Source organism: Rhinolophus sinicus, linkage group LG04, assembly GCF_036562045.2.
Source record: "Rhinolophus sinicus isolate RSC01 linkage group LG04, ASM3656204v1, whole genome shotgun sequence".
Taxonomy (NCBI): domain Eukaryota; kingdom Metazoa; phylum Chordata; class Mammalia; order Chiroptera; family Rhinolophidae; genus Rhinolophus; species Rhinolophus sinicus.
The window spans coordinates 139,445,623-139,468,517 of record NC_133754.1 but is presented as its reverse complement, the minus strand read 5'-3'; the positions used below and the strand labels follow the sequence as shown (position 1 = coordinate 139,468,517).

At 40.4% G+C, this 22,895-nt stretch overlaps 1 protein-coding gene across 9 annotated transcripts in view; it reads left to right on the top strand.

The window, feature by feature from the left end:
- SMARCA2 (SWI/SNF related BAF chromatin remodeling complex subunit ATPase 2) overlaps positions 1 to 22,895 on the top strand; it is a 165,177-nt gene that overhangs the window by 130,713 nt on the left and 11,569 nt on the right. For 5 of the 9 annotated variants that reach the window (XM_074330501.1, XM_074330504.1, XM_074330503.1 and 2 more), the window contains exons 29-32: positions 7,070 to 7,123; positions 17,013 to 17,118; positions 17,588 to 17,689; positions 20,639 to 20,771. In XM_074330501.1, the coding sequence (XP_074186602.1) occupies positions 7,070 to 7,123; positions 17,013 to 17,118; positions 17,588 to 17,689; positions 20,639 to 20,771 (395 nt within the window). The remainder of the gene's footprint in view (positions 1 to 7,069; positions 7,124 to 17,012; positions 17,119 to 17,587; positions 17,690 to 20,638; positions 20,772 to 22,895) is intronic. The other 4 variants (XM_074330508.1, XM_074330507.1, XM_074330509.1 and 1 more) reach the window with 1 other exon arrangement.

Sequence of the window (22,895 nt, the reverse complement as noted above, 5' to 3'; positions counted from 1 at the left end):
AGAAAAGTGTGTGAAAGAGTCAGAATTTCTTGCCCCTCTTTGCCTACCAGGTTTCTTAGGACTCCTGCTTACTATTTTTACTATTTTCCTTTTTTGTTTTTTTGTTTTTAAGTGTATCCTCTTTCAGAATACTGAAGTGGCCACAAAGGACAGCCCCATTATATTGGGTTTGGATGAGCTATTCATTGACACAGGGGAATGACAGCAATACAGGAAGGAGAATTTGGCCACAAGTCCATTCTTTGACCAGTGTGAACACGCAAACTTCCTTGGAAACCAGGAATCAGTAACTCTTCCTGTCATGTTTCTGTTTACCCGCAGCCGTACTGGGAGATTTGCCGCAGTGCGAGAACAGTTTCCATGCAGGAAGCCAGCTTGGACAATTATGCCTTATTTTATCAGCCTCTGGTGTAAAGAAAAAAATAAGTAGAGAGTATCACTCTGCATATACCTCTAACTTTTTTGGCATTGTCTCAGGAGAATGAAATGTCTATTTCTTTGACCGGGTGTGCCTTGTTACTTGACAGGCATTTTGTTCATGACCTGATGAGTGAGTCTCGGGCTGCTGTAAGCGCTGAGAAGAGCCAAGACAGCCCTTGGAGGTTTAGGAGCTAGGCCTTTCATTCCAGGTGATGGCTATCTCCTCCTCTAATGGCACGATGTCGGTGAACCACATAGTGCCAACAGATTGTTTTATTTCATGTTTCATGTAGTTTTAAAAATTTTTTAAAGCAAACACATGGAACTAGAGATATTTTTTTTTAATAAAACTGCAGAGGATTTTTTTTTTTAATCCCCCTTTTTGTAAAGCCTAAATATCTAGCAGCACTCTACCCAACTTTCCCAAAGGTAACAGTCAGTCAGAGTGAAGACGTGGCTACCTCCTCCTGTCATGCTCTAATTCGCCATAATCCCCATCACCCACTATGTTCCTCGAGTATGGAGTATCAGTTACTATTTATCATGCTTTTCACACCTGGCCTACTTCACTCATTTACATTACCTGCTGGTTCCGTAATCTTTTGAGTTCGCAACTTACATGGCTATCGACTGACCACTTTCCTAAAAACCACCCAAAATACAGAGTAGTGTACAGTTAGGTCCCTTAAGCTTCAGCTAAGCATAGCACAGTAGTTTAGAGCACAGGTTCTTGTCTTGATTTGACTACCTGTGTTTGAATCCTAACTCTAATATTTCCTACCAGGGGTAAGGGCAGGGGGCAGTTGGACAATTTACTTACCCTCTCAGAGCCTCAGTTTTCTCATCCACAAAATGGAATAATTACTGTACCTGCCTCTAGAGGCGTTATGAGGATTTGATGAGTTAATACAACCCAAGCTCTTTGAACAGTTTAATTATTAATAATCTGCCTTTCAGACTATTGATAGTTAATCAGGTGGGTGAATGGAGCCCCAAGCACTATAAAGTAAGTGGTTGCCAATAGGGATTCCATCTTTTTATTTCCAGGACCAGAACATGCATTTTCCCTGGGACTGATTATTGAGCAAGTCTTTAGTTGTACTGTACTGAAAGGATATTTAAATATTTCAGCATGCAGACGTTGAGTAGTATTTTCCCCCCACTTCCTCTGGTTTTATTTTTTTATTTTATGTTTCCTTTGTAAAGCACCCTCATAAGGCCCATTCTATTAGCTCCCATATTTAAGTACATGCTAAGGAGTATGCACTAAATTTCCCACCGCTGCATGTTTCATGTATATTTCATGTTAGTAATCCTCTAGAAAAAGCACTTATTCTATTTATATTTTTTATTTCTCTTACCAAACTTGGTACTCAAGTAGGAGGCGCTCAACTTAGGAGGGCCTTAAAATTAGATATGTCATCATATTTTTGGTCGGTTTTAGAAAATGCTGCTGGGAAATGTACCTCTCCATGTGTTCAGAGTTTTGCACCATTAAAGTCAGCTACTAATATAGTAACTCAACCTGCCTGTGAAAGAAATGCCACCTGTGCGAACCTCCCTCCTATCACCTCAGTCAAATGTTAGGGCTCTGACAGAGGTGCAGAGTATCAGTGCATTCGGTAAGACCTGCCATCTATACTTAACTGATAGACAAGAATTAATTAGCTCTCGTGAGACAGTTTTTTCAAAGTTCTTGAACGATTCTGGGACAGATGTATCTTTATTTTTTATAAAGCACTAGGATAATGTAAGCGTCTGTTTATTGCCTTTGTTTTCAGTGCCAGGCCTCATTTTGTTTAAAGGAGGATACTTCATAAAATGTCACCCCAAAGAACCAATAATTGTGTGCGATTCATAAATGTGAAATCTTGCTGCAGTAATTGCTATTAGAGGTAGTACTGGTCTGCTGCTACTCGTTCCCACGGTTTTATTTCCCCATGTAAAAAACTTTATGTCAAGTAGAATTAGAAGGCTTTGTTTTGACTTGTTAAGCATGCTTTGTTTTCTGCTTATGTAGAAGGCTTTTAAAATACTATTCTCAGTGTATAAGCTATTTAACCCTAAGGCTCTTTGAAAAGGGATTCATCCTCATTTGCATCTGTACCCTTTTAAATTGTCCCTGGGATGAGATGTAGAACAAGATGGAGAAGAGTAGGGTCTGGGGGACCTGTTCCAAGACTAGAGACATGGCTTATAGTTGCTTGAATAAAGAGAGAGTTTCCTCAAGGGATTCTTAATGTTGGAAGGGGTTTTAGTTCTACCTGGTCCAGCTTCCCACAACCCAGATATGTCCCCCAAACCTCTGGCAGACCATCACCCAGTGTTCGCTCAGCCCCAGTGTTGGGTGTCAGTTCACATCACCAAATGACAGCTCTATACACAGCAGTCATTTCCTGTATTAAGATCCATTCAGCCCTCTGACTTCTAGCTGTTGGTCATGCTTAGACCTCCAAAGTGCATCTGTTCTCAATCTAAGAAATGTCCTGTAAAGCATTGGTAAACACGTTCACCTCAGGACATTGTCCTGCAGGTTGCAGCAGCTCCGTTTGTTATCTGAGCGAAACCTCAAGTTTCACACCCTGGTTAGTTACCCCTCCTTGGGCACATTCTACGGTCTTTGTGTCCCATTTAAAACAAGGCACCCAGAACTCCCAAGGCATTTTTGAGGGCTAATTGCAGGGTGGTTAGCTTTCTAATCCTGAAAAACAAAATTCTGTTAAGATAATTCAAGGGTGTGTTAACGTCTTCCAGCAACTTTGACACAGAATTAACTTTTGTTGAACATGTGACTTGGTAAAACTCCCGCTCCCCAAAACATGCAGACAACTCTTTTCTCACTTGAATGCTGCCAAGGTAAGCCTTTAACTAAGCGTTTATTTTTTTCTGAACCTATATCTATTAATTTTATTCTTATCCCTGTGCAATTCCATTTAATTGATTTTTGTTTCACTATTCTAGTCTACTGATAGAACTGAATTTGTATGCCTTTTTAAAAAATCATGTTTGTTTACTTGCCTTCCTAAGTTGTTTTTGGTCATCCGAAGATTTGCTCTAAGCTCTTGCTGAGAAACTTCTAAAGGGCAAAGGACAGGTCTCTATAATATGCCCCTGAAAATCACTTCAGGTTGACATGAATTTATTATCCAATAATCCTTAAAGTTGACTAGCCATCTGTGAACTCGCGTGACCATGCTAGCATGTCACTCACATTTATCTGTCCTTTCTCAAGGTTATCAAAAAAGGCTAAAACCAAGATACACTACAGTTTTGGCCTCTCCAATCTATCAACCTAGAAACCCTGCCGAAAGAATGAAATGAGGTTAGCTTGCCGTAGCTTTTTCTAAGAGACCCCCTACTGGTCCTTAATGATGTTATTTATCTTCTCTAAATAGCCCCGTGGCATCTGAATAATTTCTTCTAAGTTTTTACCAAGGGTCCACATCAAGCAGAGCAGCCTCAAGTTTGCTTTCTCATTTTGAAATTGGGACATTTGCTTATCTCTAGTTTTCTGATTCCTTTTCTGTTCTCTGTGAATTCTTAACCATTATTAGCAGAAGCAATCTACATACTCTTTCAGGATGTAATTAGTTTGCATCTGGGCACTTGAACTCATTTGAAGTGTCTTCATATGTTCTTTTCTATCAGTAGCTTTTGTTCAACCTTTACTATGCCTTGCTTCTCAAGTCTGAGCATTGTTCTCATTCCTGAAGAATCTGGAATCAGAATATGAGGTTATTGTCACCTCCACCCTCTCTACCAATTGTTCGAAGACTGTCGCAGAAGCATCCCAGTAAGGCTGGCCCTGCTGTCTGGGAAGGGTTTGGACTTCAGGTGCACTAGCTTTGAAGAGGGACACAGGGAAGCAGTGGGGGAAGCGGGAGCTACCTTCCCGGCCTCTCGGGTGGATGGTGGATGCAGCCCTGGCAAACAGTGGGGTGGCAGGGGCAATAACTGCTGGGCTCCCTCCTTCCTGAGGCTCTTCAGGCTCTGTACTCCTCCCTGAACCAGGACTATCTTCTTTCCACCTAATGAATGGTGGAAAGCCTCAGCTTGTTCTGAATTTTAAGTCTCCTCATGTTGTAGAAAGTCACTCATTTATTTATTGCTTTTCCCCCTTATTTCCAGCCCTGTATTGCTGAGCAGGGCCAGAGGTTAAAAACTCAACAGTTTGCCCCCACAAGCTCACCGTCAGTGGAAGAGACAGCCCTCCTACCAGCTATCACTGAACAGGCAGTGGACTGGGGGCAAGAGGGGGTCATGGAGCCATTATATGAGGGTATAATGACATTATCTAGTGTTTGTGGTCACTTTTAGGGGAAGATAGATAGATACATAGATAAATATAGGTATAGATATATAGATATATTTAAATATATATATATATATGCATATTTATATCCATATCTTTTAACGATATTCGCTGGGGTAATGAGATACAACATTTCATTCCATTCCATTATAGCACCTTTCCAAGGATTTGGTACACTGCAACTTAAGGACTAAGTATACTTGTTTAATTCCTATGCGTGCTGAAAAGTCCTTCATAGCATTTCCCTCACTTTGAGTAAAGCTGAGCTACTGCTTTGAAGGTCCACCTGTAGTCGACCCATTCTCCAGAAGGGACAGGCTCTTATTTTAAAATGTTGCCTTTTCCCAAAATTTTCTCTCCAGAGTGCTTTACCTGAGATGCCGTGAGGTATTTGCCATGTCGAAGGCTTTCCCGCATTGACCGTCATCCTGAGGCTCCCATCCAAGATGGACTCTTCATACCATTGTTCATATTGTCTTTATAAACGTAGATTTGTAGTAATATGCATTCTTAAAATCAAATCCATACCATTATTTAATATTCTTTTTTGGAGTTTTTTTGTTTGTACTTTTTTCCCCCCAGCCACTCTGATTGCTGACCAACCATGTAGGTCTGTCCCCACATACTCCTTATGAGCATGGCTTTAAATTATTCTGCTGGAGTTTCCTTTGTTCAGAGCCTCACATCCCCAGTGAATTATAATTTCCATTATTCTCACATCATAGAACCATGCCTGTCGTTCTTCAAATTATTTATAGTATGTCCCATAAAATGTCTAAGTTAGTGTTTGTCATTCCCAGGTTTCTCTTCCTTCACTGTTACACATTCTGAGGTGACACCGGTCTGTTTCGGCTTCTGTGTCCCCTTAGTCAACCCCATCATCAGCCCAGCATCCCAAAAGTGTTTCCAATTCTGTACTGTATCCCTAACATGCACTCAGACGCCAGGTTCCGTCCACACACAGGCATCTCTCCAGCACTGCCCTCCTTCTGCCTCCTCACGCACTGTCTTCCATAGGCCCCTTCCATCCCTGGCCTAGCCTGGGTCAGCTGTGTCCTGCCTATGTTTCCTACGTCCAGTTGGCCCCTCATTCTGCCTTCCTTCTGGGCACGTAGCTGATCATGTCATCCTGTTACTTAAGAACTTTCAATAGCTCTGCATGGGACATTTCAATGTTCAGTAGCTTCCTGTGGAACATTCCAGTAGCCTGCCTGATGATGATCAAACTTCAACCAGGAGAAGGATAGTCTTCCAAGTCTGGCCCTAGCAACCTCTCCAACTGTGTTTTCCTACATGCCACTCTCCCTCATGTTTCAGACATCCCAGATAATTCTCCATCCTTTGAATCTAGCCTGCACTTTCCTCCTGCACTCCTTGGTTTATGCTTCGCCCTCTCTGCAGTGCCCCCCGCTCTCCTCAGGCAGAGTGGGCAGTGGCTCAGAGGAGGGGTCTCCAAGTGGCCACAGTAGGTTGTGTGTACCAAAGCGTGCCGTCTGTGCCTAGAGGAAGATTTTGAGGGGATGTAGGCTTTTCTCAAGATTTGTCACACCTGTCAGTCTCCTCTCTGCCACCACACAAAGGGACACCAACATAGCAGTTTCAAAATCCTCAACGGCAGAGGCCTCCCTAGAAGGCCCGTGGAAGGACGAAAGACCTCAGGTGCTGGTTTCTTGTCATTTCCAGTTGAACATCATTAGCTCAGTGATCTATTCTAAAAGAATAGAGTCCTGAGAAGTAGAGCCACTACCTCGGGGAAGTTCAGAAGCCGAGTTTGGCTGTTGCTGGGTGCACCCTGTGTGTGCTGGCTGCTGTAACAAAGTATGGTATCCTTTTAATATTCACAACAATTTTCTGAGGTAAGTATTATCCCCATTTTACAAATAAGGAGCTAGACTCAGATAAGCTAGAGCTGTTTTCCTAAGATCACATACACCCCTCGCAAATGCAGCCTGTCTTCCACTGCTTCTGAAACAGTGGATGGAATGTGGGTCCTAAATGCCGTGCAGAACGTGTGTGGAGGGAAATGGGACCAAAGTAGCAAGCGTGTACGTGTTTCAGAGAAGCAAGAAAAGTCCCAAAGAGATTAGGAAATTCCTCTCCCTCCCCCCGCCCCGCCCCAGTTCTGGAGAACTGTATTTTTTCAGAATGAGGTTCCAAACTTTAAGCCCATGGGATCTTCCCAACAATCCCATGAGGTAAGCAAGACAGGTAGGTGAGGAGACCAAGGCTTGGAGAGTGAAATGAATTACCCAAGGTCGCCCAACCTGGGAGGCAGGAGCTGGGCCAGGACGAGTACCCAGGTCTTCTGACTCAAGTGTTCTTTCTACTCTACCACAGGTGTAACGTGGAGAAGGTGCCCAGTAATTCTCAGTTGGAAATAGAAGGAAACAGGTCAGGATCTGTCTTGTATTCCCGTGTCTCTAAATCCAGGTATCCCTTGGTACACCAAACAGACCAATTCCTAAGGAGTCGGAAGCACATTTCTCCATCTGCCTCCTGATCACCCCTACTTGGAGTGAGGGATGGAGGCACAGACATTCCAAAACACTTGCTGTGGCTTTTGAGCTTCTCTGTGCTGTGTTTCCATTTGGGGTTTCCACTCGGTAAAAGCTCTTCTCACAAAGGCGTTGGGAGCTGCCTGCGTCTGTTCTTACTTGTAGCACCTTGGACATGGGTTTCTGTTGCTTCTCTCTCCCCTTCAGTGCAGCAGCTTCTGTCTCACATCCTGCGGACCTCTTAACTCTGTGCTGTCTTGCTTTAGAGGCTTAATGAAAAAGCATCCTGGTGCTCGGATCTCCTGCAGTACGCGAAGAGGCATGTCTGAGACACTGTGTCTGAGACTCTGGGATTGATCGTGGGATTGATGGGTCTGTTCTGGGCTGGCTCCTGGGTGTGACTTCTGGGCCTGCCTGTCATATGGGGTCCTCAGTGTTCTAAGCCAGTGTGTGTTCTAATCCACTTTGTGTGCCTTTGTTCCTGTTGGGTGGAAGGTGGAAATGCTTTTCTCCTAGTGACGTGAGAATGCGATGTAAGGTGAGCGGGACAGAGGGATGTGCATGGTTTACCATGGTTAGGAGTTGTTAGTAATACAGAGGGTGCCAAAAAATGTATACACATTTTAAGAAAGAAAAAAACGGTGTTAAAAATGTAATAATATATGCTGACAATGAAAGATGAATGCCAGTGATACGTGTACGTTTGGGGGTGTTTGTTTGTTGGCATCCCCAGTATGTTGAAAACAACATTTCTTTTCCCCTTGCAATCAGCTTGTACTTTTAAAATAATATCAATACAATGCGTTGCCACTCATATTCCACATTTGTCAGTTGACCCAATAACTCCCTTGACGGCGTTTTTTCCCTGCTAGTTTGGGATCCAATCTGGAGCCAGGAGAAAAAAGAATTGAAGCTCTGTTTTGTATTTCAGCATAAATACCAACCACCAGGTGTGGCATTCTCCTTTATAGGAGATTATAGGAGATTAAAAGTGGGGGGGGGATGTGTACCTACCCATATCTGTGTAGAGATGAAACTGTTGGGCAAGATTGCCATGCTTTGTTTGTTTTTTTGTTTTTCCATTGGTGGTAAATACTTACCAATCCATAGTGTGTACTGAGAGACGTTAAGAATTGTATTCCATTTTTGCCAGTATGAGAAACAACTCAAGTCTGGATTCACATTTTGGGGTTGAAACAATAAATACTTGACTTTATTAGTTTGGGCATTTTAAATAATTAACCAACTTGGGTAGAAACTTCCAGCACCACAACATAGGAAGGAGGTTTTAGGATCCAAATGGCATGATGTAGGCTAAACTCCCAGCCCAGTGAACAAGGACAGACATAAGCTCTTTTTTCCCTCTTGCATCAAAATGGTCATGTGACCATGAAAAGTGGATTAATTATAACTTTAAAGGGTACTACAAGGCTCCAGTGTCATGCCTGGGCTTTTTGAGGAGACCATATGACCATAGGTAGTTGGGACCTAGATAAACCATTTTTACTAAAGACATGTTTAAACTGTAATTTCCAGAGCCATAGCAAGAGACTGACATCTGCTTCCTCAGGGCTCCAGAACCTGCCTTGTCCCTTACTGTCACATATGCTTCCTTCTCCCATACGCCTGCGTTCATGGCATGTCGTTCAGAGGTTGTATTATGATGCACACATTTTGTAGGTTATTTTCTAAATTCTTGTTTCATGGATTCAGAAGCACTGAGCATTTTCAATGTGTCAGTCTCTGCAAGTATGGAGAATGTAGGAAAATGAATAAAACGGAATCCCTTAAAGCATAGTTGGAAAGAGCTCTATAGATAACGGATACATAGTGTTAATAAAGTGTATGTATGGGGTGCGAGGGGAGGAATGGGTCAGGAATGGGGAAAGCTTCAAGTCGACTTGTGGCAGAGTGGGGATTCCCCTAGTAGACTTGGGGGGTGGGGGAGAAGTGGGTGAGGCAGAGGTACGTAGTTCCGTGTGTGTGGGCAGCCATGGAGTTAGGGAAGAGCAGGACCCCTGTAGAGACCACATGGATCTCAGTATGACTGGGTCATTGAAGGCAAGAGAGGAGGGACAGAGCATGGGGCGTGAAGACAAGAGAATAAAATACTTAGAGCTGTGATTGACAAGACTTAGGGTCAGATGGATGTGAGAGGAGGAGGAGACTCTAAAGATAACTCTTGGATCACTGTGCTGAGTGGTAAGTGAGTGTGGTATCAGCTACAGAAATGTGGGTGAAATGATAAGGCGGTATGTGTGGGTGCCGCCTGCGCACGTGTGTGTGTGTGTGTGTGTGTGTGTGTGTGTGTGTGTGTAGCTGTCCAGCCCCATACTCCATCCCAGGAAATCAAAATTCTCTCCATAACTATTAACAGCCCTTGACGTTGTGATTATGTTGTTAGTATTGACTATCCCTTCAGAACCAGCCAAGAAACTCTTTCAGACAAAATTTACTTTTACCAATGTTGGCATGAGACGTTCCGTATTCTTTTTCAATGGGCCAGACAGGCTGTGACTGTGGATCTCAGACCCAAGCACCTTTGCACTGAATCACTCTAATTAGATTATAGAGGAATTGCCACGGAACAGTAGTGTGACCAAGTGGATACACTTTTAGAAAAATCTCAGTGCTGGGTGAAGAGCCTCTCTTCGTTTATGGGATACTTTGGTCTCAGCCTCAGGCTGACAGTTGCTCTTATGTAATTGCCACCGGGCAAGGTCATAGCCTCCTGCACGATCCCGGATGATGCTTCTCTAGAGCGTGGGGCTCACACTTGAGTCCTGTAGCTTCTTGGAGAATTCCCAGTGCAGCTAGAGGCTCTGAGAAGTTTTGCTATAAAAGTAACCTGTGGAACTTTGTTGAACCCAGTGTTTCCTCAACTCATTTGACCAACGAACTCTCTTTTTCAAGGAACGCTATTAGTCATCCATTAAGCTCATGTTCCAGGGCGAACACTTTGGGAAATGCTGACTTTGAGCTCAGAAGTTGCATTTAGTCCAGAGACAATCTGCTCAGGGAAATGTGGATTCCAGTACTTTAGTTTGCCCTCATTACAAATATTGATACTTTCAGATGTTTACTGGAATAGGCTGCTTTGACTCCTGGTGGCTTGACACTTATTTATGTTGCTCAGCCAATTATACCCACATACAGCAGGTGGGCAGCCCACAAATAAACTAAGTTTGTTTGTTTTGTGAGGCACAAAAGGCCTCACCAAGGCTTCCAGCATTAGCCTGGCCCAGAATCCCAGGGTCTCTGCCTCTCAAAGCTCCAGGCCAATTCCAGCATAAATGACCTCTCTCTGAGGGAGGGGAAGGAATCCCAGCTGGAAATAACAAAAGTTTTACAGTCTTATAAACTGTCTTCAAAACCTCTCTATAAGTGTCTTTGATCAAAAATGGATTGCACTGAATGATGGCAGTTATTTGGGCATATATGTTCTTGTATATTCATGGAGGAAAAATCTGCCTCATTCCTTTAGAATCACATGTCATAATGGCTTCCTTAAGAATTTACTAAAAGGGCCATTATAGGAAAAAGCAAATTTCCAGAGCCTGCTATGACCCAGCCCTTTAACAAAGTGACGTTTGGGATTTGCAGCTTATGTGGAGAGGCATTTGATTTTGTTTGTTTGCAAAAGCTCTGTGCTTTGGAGTTTGGTCACAATTTAACCAAAAGGTTTGCCAAGTTTTTACTATTAACAAGTAGAGACATAGGGAAAGATCAAAAGACAGAATGGTCAGTGGAAGGGAAGGTGGGTCCTTACCTTTTGGAAGGAATGCGTCCTCTGAGTCACGTCCAAGTGTACAAGATGAGATGACGAAAGCTGGTGAAGTGGGTGACCAAGGAAGCAGCAGCCCTTTAGCTGTCATGTTTAGACAGATGGACAGTTAGGGTCCTGTATCTGTACCTGCTGTCATGAAATGTCACTGAGAAAAAGAGAAGCATCAAGACTTCCTGAGTCACTATTTCTAAAAAGTCAAGTGTTAGATGATAAATCTTCGCAAACGTCACCTCAAAATACTTGTCTAAACAAACAAATAAATAATACTCGCTGAAGCCCCGGTTCTGCTGAGCACCTCTGATTTGTAGTAATAAATTCAATGAGAGAATTCTGAAGAAATAAATAGAAACTTTATATAAATTCTGACAGTTGCAATATATTAAAAATGTTATAGAATTATTCTGTTCTATTTTATTTATTTATTTGGCTTTGTATGGTAAAGTTAAAAGGTGCCAGTTGGTGATATGTGCTATTTACTTTGATATAAATAAAAGTTGGTCATTATGCCCCTTAGACATCATTTCTCTGGGAAAAAAATCAGATTAGATTTTTGACTTATTACATGTTTTCAAAGAAGGTAACCCAATAAAAGTGTTTGAGACCTACTTTATTTATGGATGATAATATGGTTCCAAATTACATTAGATCATAAATCTTCATTTTGTTGAATAACAGTACATTATTATTAATGTTTATTTATGCTCTGGCATATCTCCTTCTGGTGCTTAGTTAATGCCTTTTTAAAAACCTAGTAGAAGTTGTATTGCATTTACAATTTGGTATCGTGTGGTTTTTTGGTTTCTTTTCTTCAGTGAATGTCATAAGCGTTTTTTTCATTCCTTAAGGCACATTACTTTAAAATACATAATTTTAGATTATCTAGCATATACATATAAAATTATATATACACATATATGTGTGTATATACACATATACATGTATGTGTATGCACCTAGATATACACATATGAGTATATATGCACATATATAAATATTTGTACACATAAATACACATGTCTATATATACATATATATATATACACATATATATATATTATGTATATATAAAATATGTGTATCCATATTTTAGCCTAAAGTAGATTACCAAAAGTAAAACTGCTTCAAAGAGTGGTTGTGTTTAAAACTCTTGATAAAGCCTTGGTGCTTTTCTTACTGAGCTGAGCAAGCCCTTTGTAGTCGCCTCACATTGAGGCATTTGCCTTTCATTAACCTGATGTAGCCTTATTTTTGTTGATAACTCAGGCATATTATATATCTACAGTTCTTAACATAACCCTTGGTAAAATTTAACAGCTACCAATTCTGCTCCCATCTCATTCTGTTTTGCTGTTACCTCATATATGCTTTAAGAGGCTAGGAAGTCAGCTTTCTAAGCTTAGAGGAACATCATGGGCCAATATTCAGTAAGATTCAGATGAGAGATCTCAGTAGTGAATATGGGATACAGGTGCTCGTGACACCTAGTTTGTGTCTGGCTCAAATTTCTGGGGGCTTTCTGGATAATTGGGGTACTACTCTGATTTAAGTGATATGTATTATAAACCTAATAAGAATCTGATCCTGAAAAGCAGCAGCTTGCTTTCACCTACTGCCCTCCAATGTTGACCCAATTTTATAGTTTTCTTCCCAAATGATTGCCTGTGTTTGATTCCTTTAGGACTATAATAACTTCTCTCTAAAATCCTTCCAAGTGGGTATTCTAAATTGTGACGTCATTTGCTTACCAAAGCAATGTAACCACACTTTTACATTCACTAACTAAACAAAACCTATTTCAGCTATAGTTAAAAATCTCATTTTTAAAAGTATCTATTAAAAATGCTTGTTAATAAAAAGCAAAATCATAAAGCAGCGAAAAACAAATCTCTCACCCAATACATCTTGTTTTGGACTTGTTGGGAAGACATAATATCTAGTATTTTAAAGGACTAGGTTTCTTAGCTAGCATTTCAGTCTTCTGCACTCTTTCAGCTGTACCTACACTATAAACAGGCTGATATTGATGTAATGTTTATAATGTATGCAGTCATCATTTTAGAATTATACTAGTATAGATGTGGGATTATTGCCATTTGGTTTCTGGAGGTAATGGAAGAAAGATTGGTTCCCAGATGAAGCACAGCAGAATAAATGTGTGTGTGTGTGTGTGTAAGCTATACATGCAGGGTTTCAAACCACCATTTACGCAGTGGCATGGAGGGCTTTTCCACCTCATACAGCATAACATCATGGACATGTGTCTCTGTGTCCATTGGCCTCTGTGGAGAGGAAATGTGCTTGCCCTCCAGCACCTGTAAACTCACATTAAGTGAATTGGGTTCCTTTAAATTTGTATTGCAGGTTACACTTCTCCCCCACCCATCCTATGTCTGATCAGGGTCATGTTTCTTACTCCGTGATAGATCATTGTACAAAGTAGATCTGAAATTACAGACCATCAGTGGAATCCTTTTTTAGGAGGAGGTGAGTGGGTATCACTTTTGTGATAGGAAGCAGCGCATTTTGAAGTAACAATTTATGCTTAGCCCTGAAATTGTGTAAAATCACATAATGGAAAATGCCTTGGGGGTAGGGTAAGCATTTCAACAGAAACAGAACACCTTCCGCAAACCACTGTACAATTACTCCATTGTTCTGTTCTTTAAAAAAAGAAAACTTTCCAGCACTGGGGGAAAAAAGCATTTGGAAAGGTATATTGAAAAAACCTTTGCTGAGCTTAAGTTTGAGAAAGAAATGCCAAGAATTCAAAACTCTATCAGGCTGCTTCACTTCCATTTTTTTTTTCTTACATTTTTTAAACCTTTAATTTAGAAAAAAATGAATTACTGTAGTGATTCATTAATAAGTGGTCCTACTACCTCAGTGCATTCTCTAGGTCATGGAAAAGTGGAGTGTCTTCCAGACCCTCCTGGCATTTCCTGCCTAAACTGTCTGTCAGGTTCGTTGCCTGTGATAGAGATAAGAGGAAAGGTTTTGACTGCAAGCAAAATATTCCACCCTGCATGGAGGAGAGAAAAAAATACACAGAACAGTGTCTGAGCAGTGAGGTACTGAGAATTGGTTTAATACTGAGAATTTCTTCCATTTTTGTGGAGAATGGGTTCTTGATCCTGGGTGGATAATGAAGTATTTGAAGAAGGGAAAAGGATAGAGCCCCTTCCAGCCAAGTGATAGGTCGGTCAGCTCTGGGAACTTGGATTTTGTCATAAGGGAGGGTTGGCCATGACACTTGGGGGTACACAGGAGGAGAGTCAGGTCAACAGTACAAACTCAACTTGCAGAGACTGAACTGAGGAGGGCTTTGAAAGCCAGACTGAGATGTTTGAATGATGATGAAGCCAACACAGGAAGACCCCCTTAGCTTCCAGGTCTTCCTTTTGCACATGCCCTCTATGCTTACGAGGGTGAAAAAAGGAGGTGGGATAGGATTGTTTTGAAACAAGAAATTTGTGTCATTTTACAGTGTTGGCCCTGCGTCTCAGAACAGTCAGCTCTCTCCTTTATGAGCACTTATAACTCTGGACTTGGGTCTAGAATTTCTTGTTTCTTTTTCTTCCTTTTTTTTTATTTAATTTTTTATTGGGGAACAGTGTGTTTCTCCAGGGCCCATCAGCTCCAAGTCGTTGTCGTTCAGTCTAGTTGTGGAGGGTACAGCTCAGGTCCAAGTCCAGACACTGTTTTCAATAGTTAGTTGCAGGGGGCGCAGCCCACCATCCCATGCGGGAATTGAACCGGCAACTTGTTGAGAGCTCGCGCTTTAACCAACTGAGCCATCCGGCCATCCCTCCGGAAGCTCAGTGGCAGCTTGTTGTCTTCAATCTAGTTGTGGAGGGCGCAGCTCACTGGCCCATGTGGGAATCGAACCGGCAACCCTGTTCAGAACTCGCGCTCTAACCAACTGAGCCATCCGGCCACCCTAGGGTCTAGAATTTCTGACAACTCAGGACAGAGATAACAGACTCAGATCGTTTTAGGTATTTTGGCCCTGTTAGAGCTTTATCATACTTTTGATGCCAACCACTTATTTCTTACTTCACCAGTGGCACAGTTGAAATTAAGAGTATGTCTATCACAGGTGTACAAAGCAAAGATGTGCTCATAACCTGTCAACAGAAAAATGATACCATCTGTTGGCAATGTGGAAAATGACAGTATATAGAATACCATTGAGGGGCAGGTGTAAAATCCCAGATTACAAAGAGGTCTGACTGTTTCATTGTTGCTAGTTTAGAAAGAATGCCAATTATAAAGAAGTCACCAGATAGAAATAGAAAAAGTATATCTGTAAATTGCCTTTCAGATACTCCTTTTCAAATAGGTAAAGTGTTTATATATATGTATATAGATGCATGTGTGTATATATATATATTATATATGTATGTATGTGTGTATATATATATATATATATATATATATATATATATATATATATATATACATGTAAATCTTAGTGATAGAAAAAGAGTAGACCAGAGATTATGACCGTATGTTGAAGGTGATAGTAAATAAAGTAGGTTTTGTTATATACTATGTGCTATAACTTATAGGGGTACAAATGCATTTCTCAACCTGGGAAGTGGGGTAGGGGGTGGTTGTCAGTGTGAGAGAACACCTTGGTTCTTGCCATAATAATCTAAAAATCCAATTCCCTATTAAACTGCAGTCTTCTTAAACGTCTTGTGTTTGCCCCTGATTTTAGTATTCATGAAGCCCATATATGCATTAAATAAAATAAAACAGTGACACAGAAAATCTCGCCCATCCCTTTTGACAGAGGATTTTCGGTTAATTTATGCAGGCCCCTTTGCACTTCAGCATTTTCCCCACTGGTTGCTAGGCAACCGTTTGAGTTAGTGCGCATGCCTTTTTTATGATAACTGTCATTATGATTATTTTTTAATTATACAACTGGGACTATGGATTAAAACAGCATATTGTCACTCATTCTTTGCTGCTGTTTCTAGCATTCTTACACACTCCTGGAATCACTTTCTGAAATTTGCATGGCAGTGATTTATGGTGATTTTTTTTGGAATTTCTGGCTTCACAAAGAAAATAGAGATGGCATCATAAGAGAAGCAAGATTTTTGTGAAAAATGACTATACCGTATCTAGCAAGCTATTATTGATCTGGATAGACCAAGTGAGATATTAGGCTCTTGAATCTAAATTATATATATTTTGTTCCTTTGATCATGTCTGCTTCTAATGTTAACTGACGTTAAAAGCTTATATTGCTTTATAGTCTGTTTTTTAAAAATTATAAAATGCTAAACATTTGTTGCTATTAAATCTGTTTTCAAATAAAGCTACCATGCATTTGGGGGAGGGTGCAGCACTAACTCCAGCAACATCAAGCATCCATACTTGCTAAATATGTTTGTTCTTTTTGACCCAAATTGCTCCATACACACCGCAGTGCAGTTACACAAGATAAAGCATTTCCTCTAGCAAATAATAATAAAGGTATGGGTGTAAAATACCCTGAAAGGAACAACACCGAAAAGATAGTCACTAGGTACATACAAAAGCTTTTCATTTGAGGTTCATTTGTGTATATTCTAACCTTTTCTAAATATAAAGTGATTTTGAAGACAAAGAAATATAGAAATAAAGTGTGTGGTTTTGTTTTTTACCAACACTATTATTCATTTACTATTGGAATTTTGGTTGAATGGAATATGTTGAATGTTTCTATCAAAATGAAGAGATACTTGCTCTGAAAGAGGAATCCACAGTGGACTTCCCATATCATGTGTGACAGAGTGGGGGCCTAATGGTATTTTCATGTGATTTTGAAGTTTGCACCGGGGCATTAATCTTCAGTAGAGTTGTAGAATTTTCCTTGATTTAAAGAGCCCCATGTGTATATGCATGGGGTGCCGATTTGCTGTTTTTAACATTTTCTGAAAGGAATAAAACCTTTCCTCGGTAGTGCATGATCTGTTATGTTCTTATTTGTTTCCCCCACCCTGCAGTTCAGGGCGACAGCTCAGCGAAGTCTTCATTCAGTTGCCTTCGAGGAAAGAATTACCAGAATACTATGAATTAATTAGGAAGCCGGTGGATTTCAAAAAAATAAAGGTAGATACTCTGTTTACAAACTTTATTTTAAATAAAGGAGGAATGTAAATTCATTGAAACGATGACAGTTAGGACTTGGCAGTAGCATCTTGTCTGACAAGCACTGACACCCATCCAGGGCTTGACACCAGAAAAGCGGGGATGTCCTTGGGCTTTTACGTGTGTGTTATTTAATCATTATGCTGAGAGCTCATGTTATATTGCATTTTACTTAAGAAGCTGCAGACTTTTCAGACCCATTGCTTTTTCTGTTCCCAATCATATGCTCCTTCCTCCCCCATACAAGAAGGCGTACTAGTGGGAGGGTGGTCTCTGTGAATGGCAGCCCCTGAAGTTGTGCAGTCCCACATCCCTGGCAGGGTTCTATGCTGAGAAGACAAAGGGGGAAATCAGGCTCTGTTAACCAAATGATGATTGTTGCATTGTCTCTCCCTCTTCTTTCCTCTATTGTATCCAAAATTTTCATTAGGAAAGAATTCGTAATCATAAGTACCGGAGCTTGGGCGACCTGGAGAAAGATGTCATGCTTCTCTGTCACAATGCTCAGACGTTCAACTTGGAGGGATCCCAGGTCTGTCTTTCATATCTGAAATAATTTAAACCTTAAATGTGCTTATGTTCTTTTAAGTAAAATATTTCATTTTCTACTGTTTGAACCATTCCTACTACCCTGGCAGAAGAAACATGAAAAATAAAAGCCTGTATTCCATGCTACCTGTGTAAGTAAATTGCTTTGGCATTTTCAAATTCATGCCGCCTCGTCTGCGCCATAGCTATACTAATTCCTGCTCATGCTTCCCTTAAATGCTTCACTTCTAATTAGAGGAGGGATGCAAGTAAATCACTTAATGTAATGATTAAAGGTGGGAGGTCCAGTTTTTGCTTTTATAGAGATTGTATATTTGATTATATTTACATTCGTTTTTCTGATTGTAGCCTTGTATTAAGCGTTGAAACTACTATGATTTAAAATAACAGGAAAAAAAATTGCCTTAATTGCTTACAAAAAAAAAAAATCTTTTCATCAGGCCACTTGTAATTCCTTTTGCTTTCAATCTCCATAGTAAGCAAGCGTAAGAATATATAAGTAAGTGACACTGAACTTATTAAAGTAACTAGGGGGAAGACACTTTCACTTTAATTAAACCTCAATTCCACTCACCTTTTGTAGGAACTCCCTTTTTCCTACCTGTTTTTCTGGCCTAATGCTCTCATACCCATGAAGAAGAAAGAGCAAGAGAGGTCAGTGTGTCCGCCAACCAGTGCAGTGCCAAGCCCCCATTAAATTCTTTAAGCCTCTTTCCTGCTCCTGCCTTTTGACCTTCGTGTCAATTCCAGTCACTACATTAGGAGAACATTAGGGCATCCTCAGAATGGGCCTCACACAGGCTGTACATTTCCAGGTTAATAGCAGTTACCCGCAATAGTAGTATTTTGACCAAAATAGTAGGTCTAGAAAGCAAACCTTGTGTTTTCAAGACACTCGTCAAAGGAAGTTAAGCTGAAAACCAGGACATAGAGAGTAAATACATGAGTCGACAAGGAAGTCTTTTGTGAAGGACCATTTTTGTAACCTCTGGATAGATTTGGGGTTGCTTTATAATACTGTGGCAACATTGTGATCCGTGCCCTGTCCCTTTCCAGGCCACGCTCACGGTCTCACATCTGAAATGGGGTGATAAATGGCCTCTAGACTGTCTTCCCTCCCAGTCCATCCCGGATACTAGTTTATCTTTCTCCAACCACCTCCTTCTCACCCTGTCCGTCTACTGCCCAACAGCTTTGCGGTTCCCCATGTTAAATTCTAGAATGAACTTAATCTCCAGACGCTGTTTTCTAACATCGTGCCTTACCCTAACTCTTTAGCCTCATTTCCTGCTGCCCTTGTTGCTAACCGGTTTGTGGTCCAGTCAGACCGGTCCCCTGAATACCTGCTTCCCTGAATACACATGCAGTTGGAAAAAATAATACAGAGAGCCTGTGTACCCTTTATATCATCACAAGATAGTAACATGTTGTGTAACATAGGCTAGTATTGTAACCTGGAAGTTGACACTGACGCAGTCCCATGTGCATCTTTTTTATTCTTGCCTCCCCACCTTTCTCACTTGGCTCTGCTTCCCTAAAAAGCTCCTCTCCTTTCTCATCCCTGACGGAATCCTCCTCCCCTTTAAGATCCAGCTCAACTCTGATGTCTCTGGCCAACTCAACACCAGTGGCCCCATCTCACTACTCTCCCCCTGGTCCCGTGTCCTATTGGAGTATGTTGTTTGGGGCTCACCACAAGTTGCCCAGTGTGTGGCTCATCTTTACAATAAAGGAATACACGTTCCTGGAGAGCAAGGATCATTTTTTTCCCATGTTCTTTATTTTGTACTAAATTATTGTGCTAAAACACATAATGATTGATTTTAACACAAATTGATCATCTTAACCATTTTTAAGTGCATAGTTCAGTAGTGTTTAGTATATTATCATTGTTGTGCAACAGGTCTCCAGAACTCTTTTATCTCGTAACACTGAAACTCTGTACCCATTAAACAACTCCGCGTCTCCTCCTCCCCCGTCCATGGTAATCGTGGTGCTACTTTCTATTTCTATGAATTTGACTGCCTTAGATACCTCATATAAGTTGAATCATTTTCAGTATTTGTCTTTTTGGGACTGGTTTATTATTTCCCTTAGCATAATGTCCTCAAGGTCCATCCATGCTGTAGCATGTGACAGGATTTCCCTCCTTTTTAAGGCTGAGTAATATTCCATTGTATGTATATGACCCATTTGGTTTACCTGTTCATCTGTCAGTGGACATTTGGTTTGCTTCCACCTCTTGGCTATTGTGAATAATGCTGCTATAAACATGGGTGTGCAAATATCTGTTCAAGACCTTGCTTTCAGTTCTTTTGGTCATATACCCAGAAGTGGGATTGCTGGATCATATGGTACTTCGTTTTTAATTTTTTGAGAAAAAGGACCATTTCAACTTTATATCTCTCTCAGCATCTATGCTCAGGCATACACTAAAAATAAAGTACTGATTGGAAAAGTATTGGCTGGTACTGATAAACTCAGTAATAAAGACTAGCCTCCATTTGTTATGGGAATTGCATTTTAAAGAAGGTTGCTTTGCCGCAGTATTTGATAGATGAGTTCAAATAAGAAGCACTATTTTAAATACTATTTTTGTTGTCACAGGAGAGAGGATATCTTATAGAAGCCCACCCTTCTCTCCCAAGTGTGTGCATGCACACACACACACACACACACACACACACACACACAGAAATTATTTCAACTGCGCATGGACTTTCTCCTGTGAGAATATGTATAATGTCTGTATTGGACTTGGGAGTTTTCCTATTTGGGTTTCCTGTAGGCATAAAAGCTAACGTTGCTGTTTCTACTAAAATTCATGTAAAATAAAGCCAGTGTTTTGCATAAGGTAGAGAATTGCATACTGCGATTGTGAATCTTAGGCCTTCAGCTCGTAGTTCTTAACAGATGCCACTTTGACCTTTAGATCTACGAAGACTCCATCGTCTTACAGTCCGTGTTTAAGAGTGCGCGGCAGAAAATTGCCAAAGAAGAAGAGAGTGAGGATGAAAGCAATGAAGAGGAGGAAGAGGAAGATGAAGAGGAATCAGAGTCGGAGGGTAAGCGCAGGCTTCCGGTTCCTGCACAGCTTTGCCCCTTGCCACCCGCATCAGTGTTTTCACAGATGCTAATGGAACGGACATTAGGCAAGTCTGGATTCCAGTCTGTTCTACCATGTCCTTGCCAGGCAACCTCGGGCAGTGTACTTAACCCAGCTCCTGCTCATTTTCCTCCTCTGTAAAACTGAGGTACTAAACATGCCCCACCCCCAAGCATGTAAAGAGGTTCTCTGAAGGTTGCCTTTGAGAATCAGTGTAATCTACATTTTCTACCAACATTGTGGTTAATACCTATCTGTTCTATAGCGCAGTGGTTCTGTAATCCAGTGGGAATGATCGTGTTAATAGCTGGGCTCCACCCCGGAGTTTCGGATTCAGTAGCATGTGGTGGGGACTTAGAGTCAGTATTTCTAGCAAGTTCCCAGGGGATACTGATGGTGCTGGGCCCAGGACCCCACTTTGAGAACCACTGCTTTAGAAAATAATCCTCCCGCTGAATTGAAACGGTAGTCCGTTTTATCCATCATGGATCAGCCTCTGATGCTGTCTGTATTTAAAATGTTGATATTTTGTTCATCATAGATTTTTTTTTGGTGATTACTTTTGAGTTTTTAGAATATTGCATTAGAATGTTATTTATCTTGATTACTGATTTTTGTGGCTTCTTAAATTTTGCACCCAAAGCAAGTACCTCCCTCGTCTTACCATAGTCTCAACCCTCCTTAATAACTTTAACATTTTAAGGTTAAAGCTGTTTTCAAAAGTCTAAAATTTCTTCTCACCTAGTTATGTTTTCACCCCAAACTTTCTCTCAAAGTAATAAATCCCATTGATTTATGGTTTGCTGTGTAAAACAGTACAGATATGCTTTGAAAATTTTTTTATTAGATTTGTTCCTAATTACATACTTAGTACAGACAACCTGGAAAATATTTTCTAAGACAGGAAAATTTGTATGATTTTATATGCATTTTGAGAAGTTGCCATCTAGCTTTTTTCTATACATAAGTATTTTGTTTATAAAAGCATAGCCCACTATTTTATAGCATGATTTTTATATTTATTATGAGTATTTTCCTATAGCATTCAGGGTTTTTCTACAGAATACATATTACCATTCATTAATGAATATACCAAAATGTATTAAACTCACTCTAAATAATGCTATCCTGAAAATTCTTACCCATAAATCATTACAAACATTTTTAAAACATCTGGTGCGTACATATTACCACACAGAATGAGTTTATACCCTTGCCAGCAGTGTACATAAATGTGTTTCCCCATGCCCACATCTGTTCTTAGTATTATTCTCTTGAGTGATTCTGCCTTTTATTTATTAATTTAAATATTTTCAATTTCTTATGGTTATTACCTCCTTCTGATATCCTAGCATTTGATGAATAAGTCTACATAATCTATCGTAGCTAGATATTTCCTTATCTTAGAGCCAGATTTCTAATCTGTTTTTAAATAGCTGCCTTCTCATCCCATCTATCAGTTTAGTTTTTCTCTAATGTCTCTTGACGGTTGGTGTATTAACTTTCTATTGCTACTATAACAAGTTACCATAAACTTTGTGACTTAATAAAACAAAACTTGATTATCTCCTAGTTCTGTAGGTCACAAGTTTAGTATGGGTTTCTCTGTTCCTTTCTGTGGGCTCTGGGTGGGTGGGGGAGGGGGGAATCCATTTCCTTGTGCATCCTTCTTACATTGCATCTCTTTGACTCTTTCTTCTGCCTCTTCTTCATATACTTTGTTTTTTGTTGACGTAATTGACAGATAATACCATATTAGTTTCAGTTGTACAACACAATGATTCAATATTTGCTTATATTGTGAAATGATCACCATATTAAGTCTAGGTAACATACATCACTACACATAGAAAATTGATTTTTCTTATGATGAAAACTTTTAAAATTTACTCTTAACTTTCAAATATGCAATACAGTGTTACTAGCTGTAGTCACCGTGCTATACCTTAACCCCGTGACTTATTTATTTTATAACTGGAAGTTTGTACCTTTGGACCCCCTTCCCCCATTTTACCACCCCGCAGCCCTCCTCCTTGATCTCCAGCAACCAATCTGTTTTCTGTATCTATGAGCCTATTTTTCT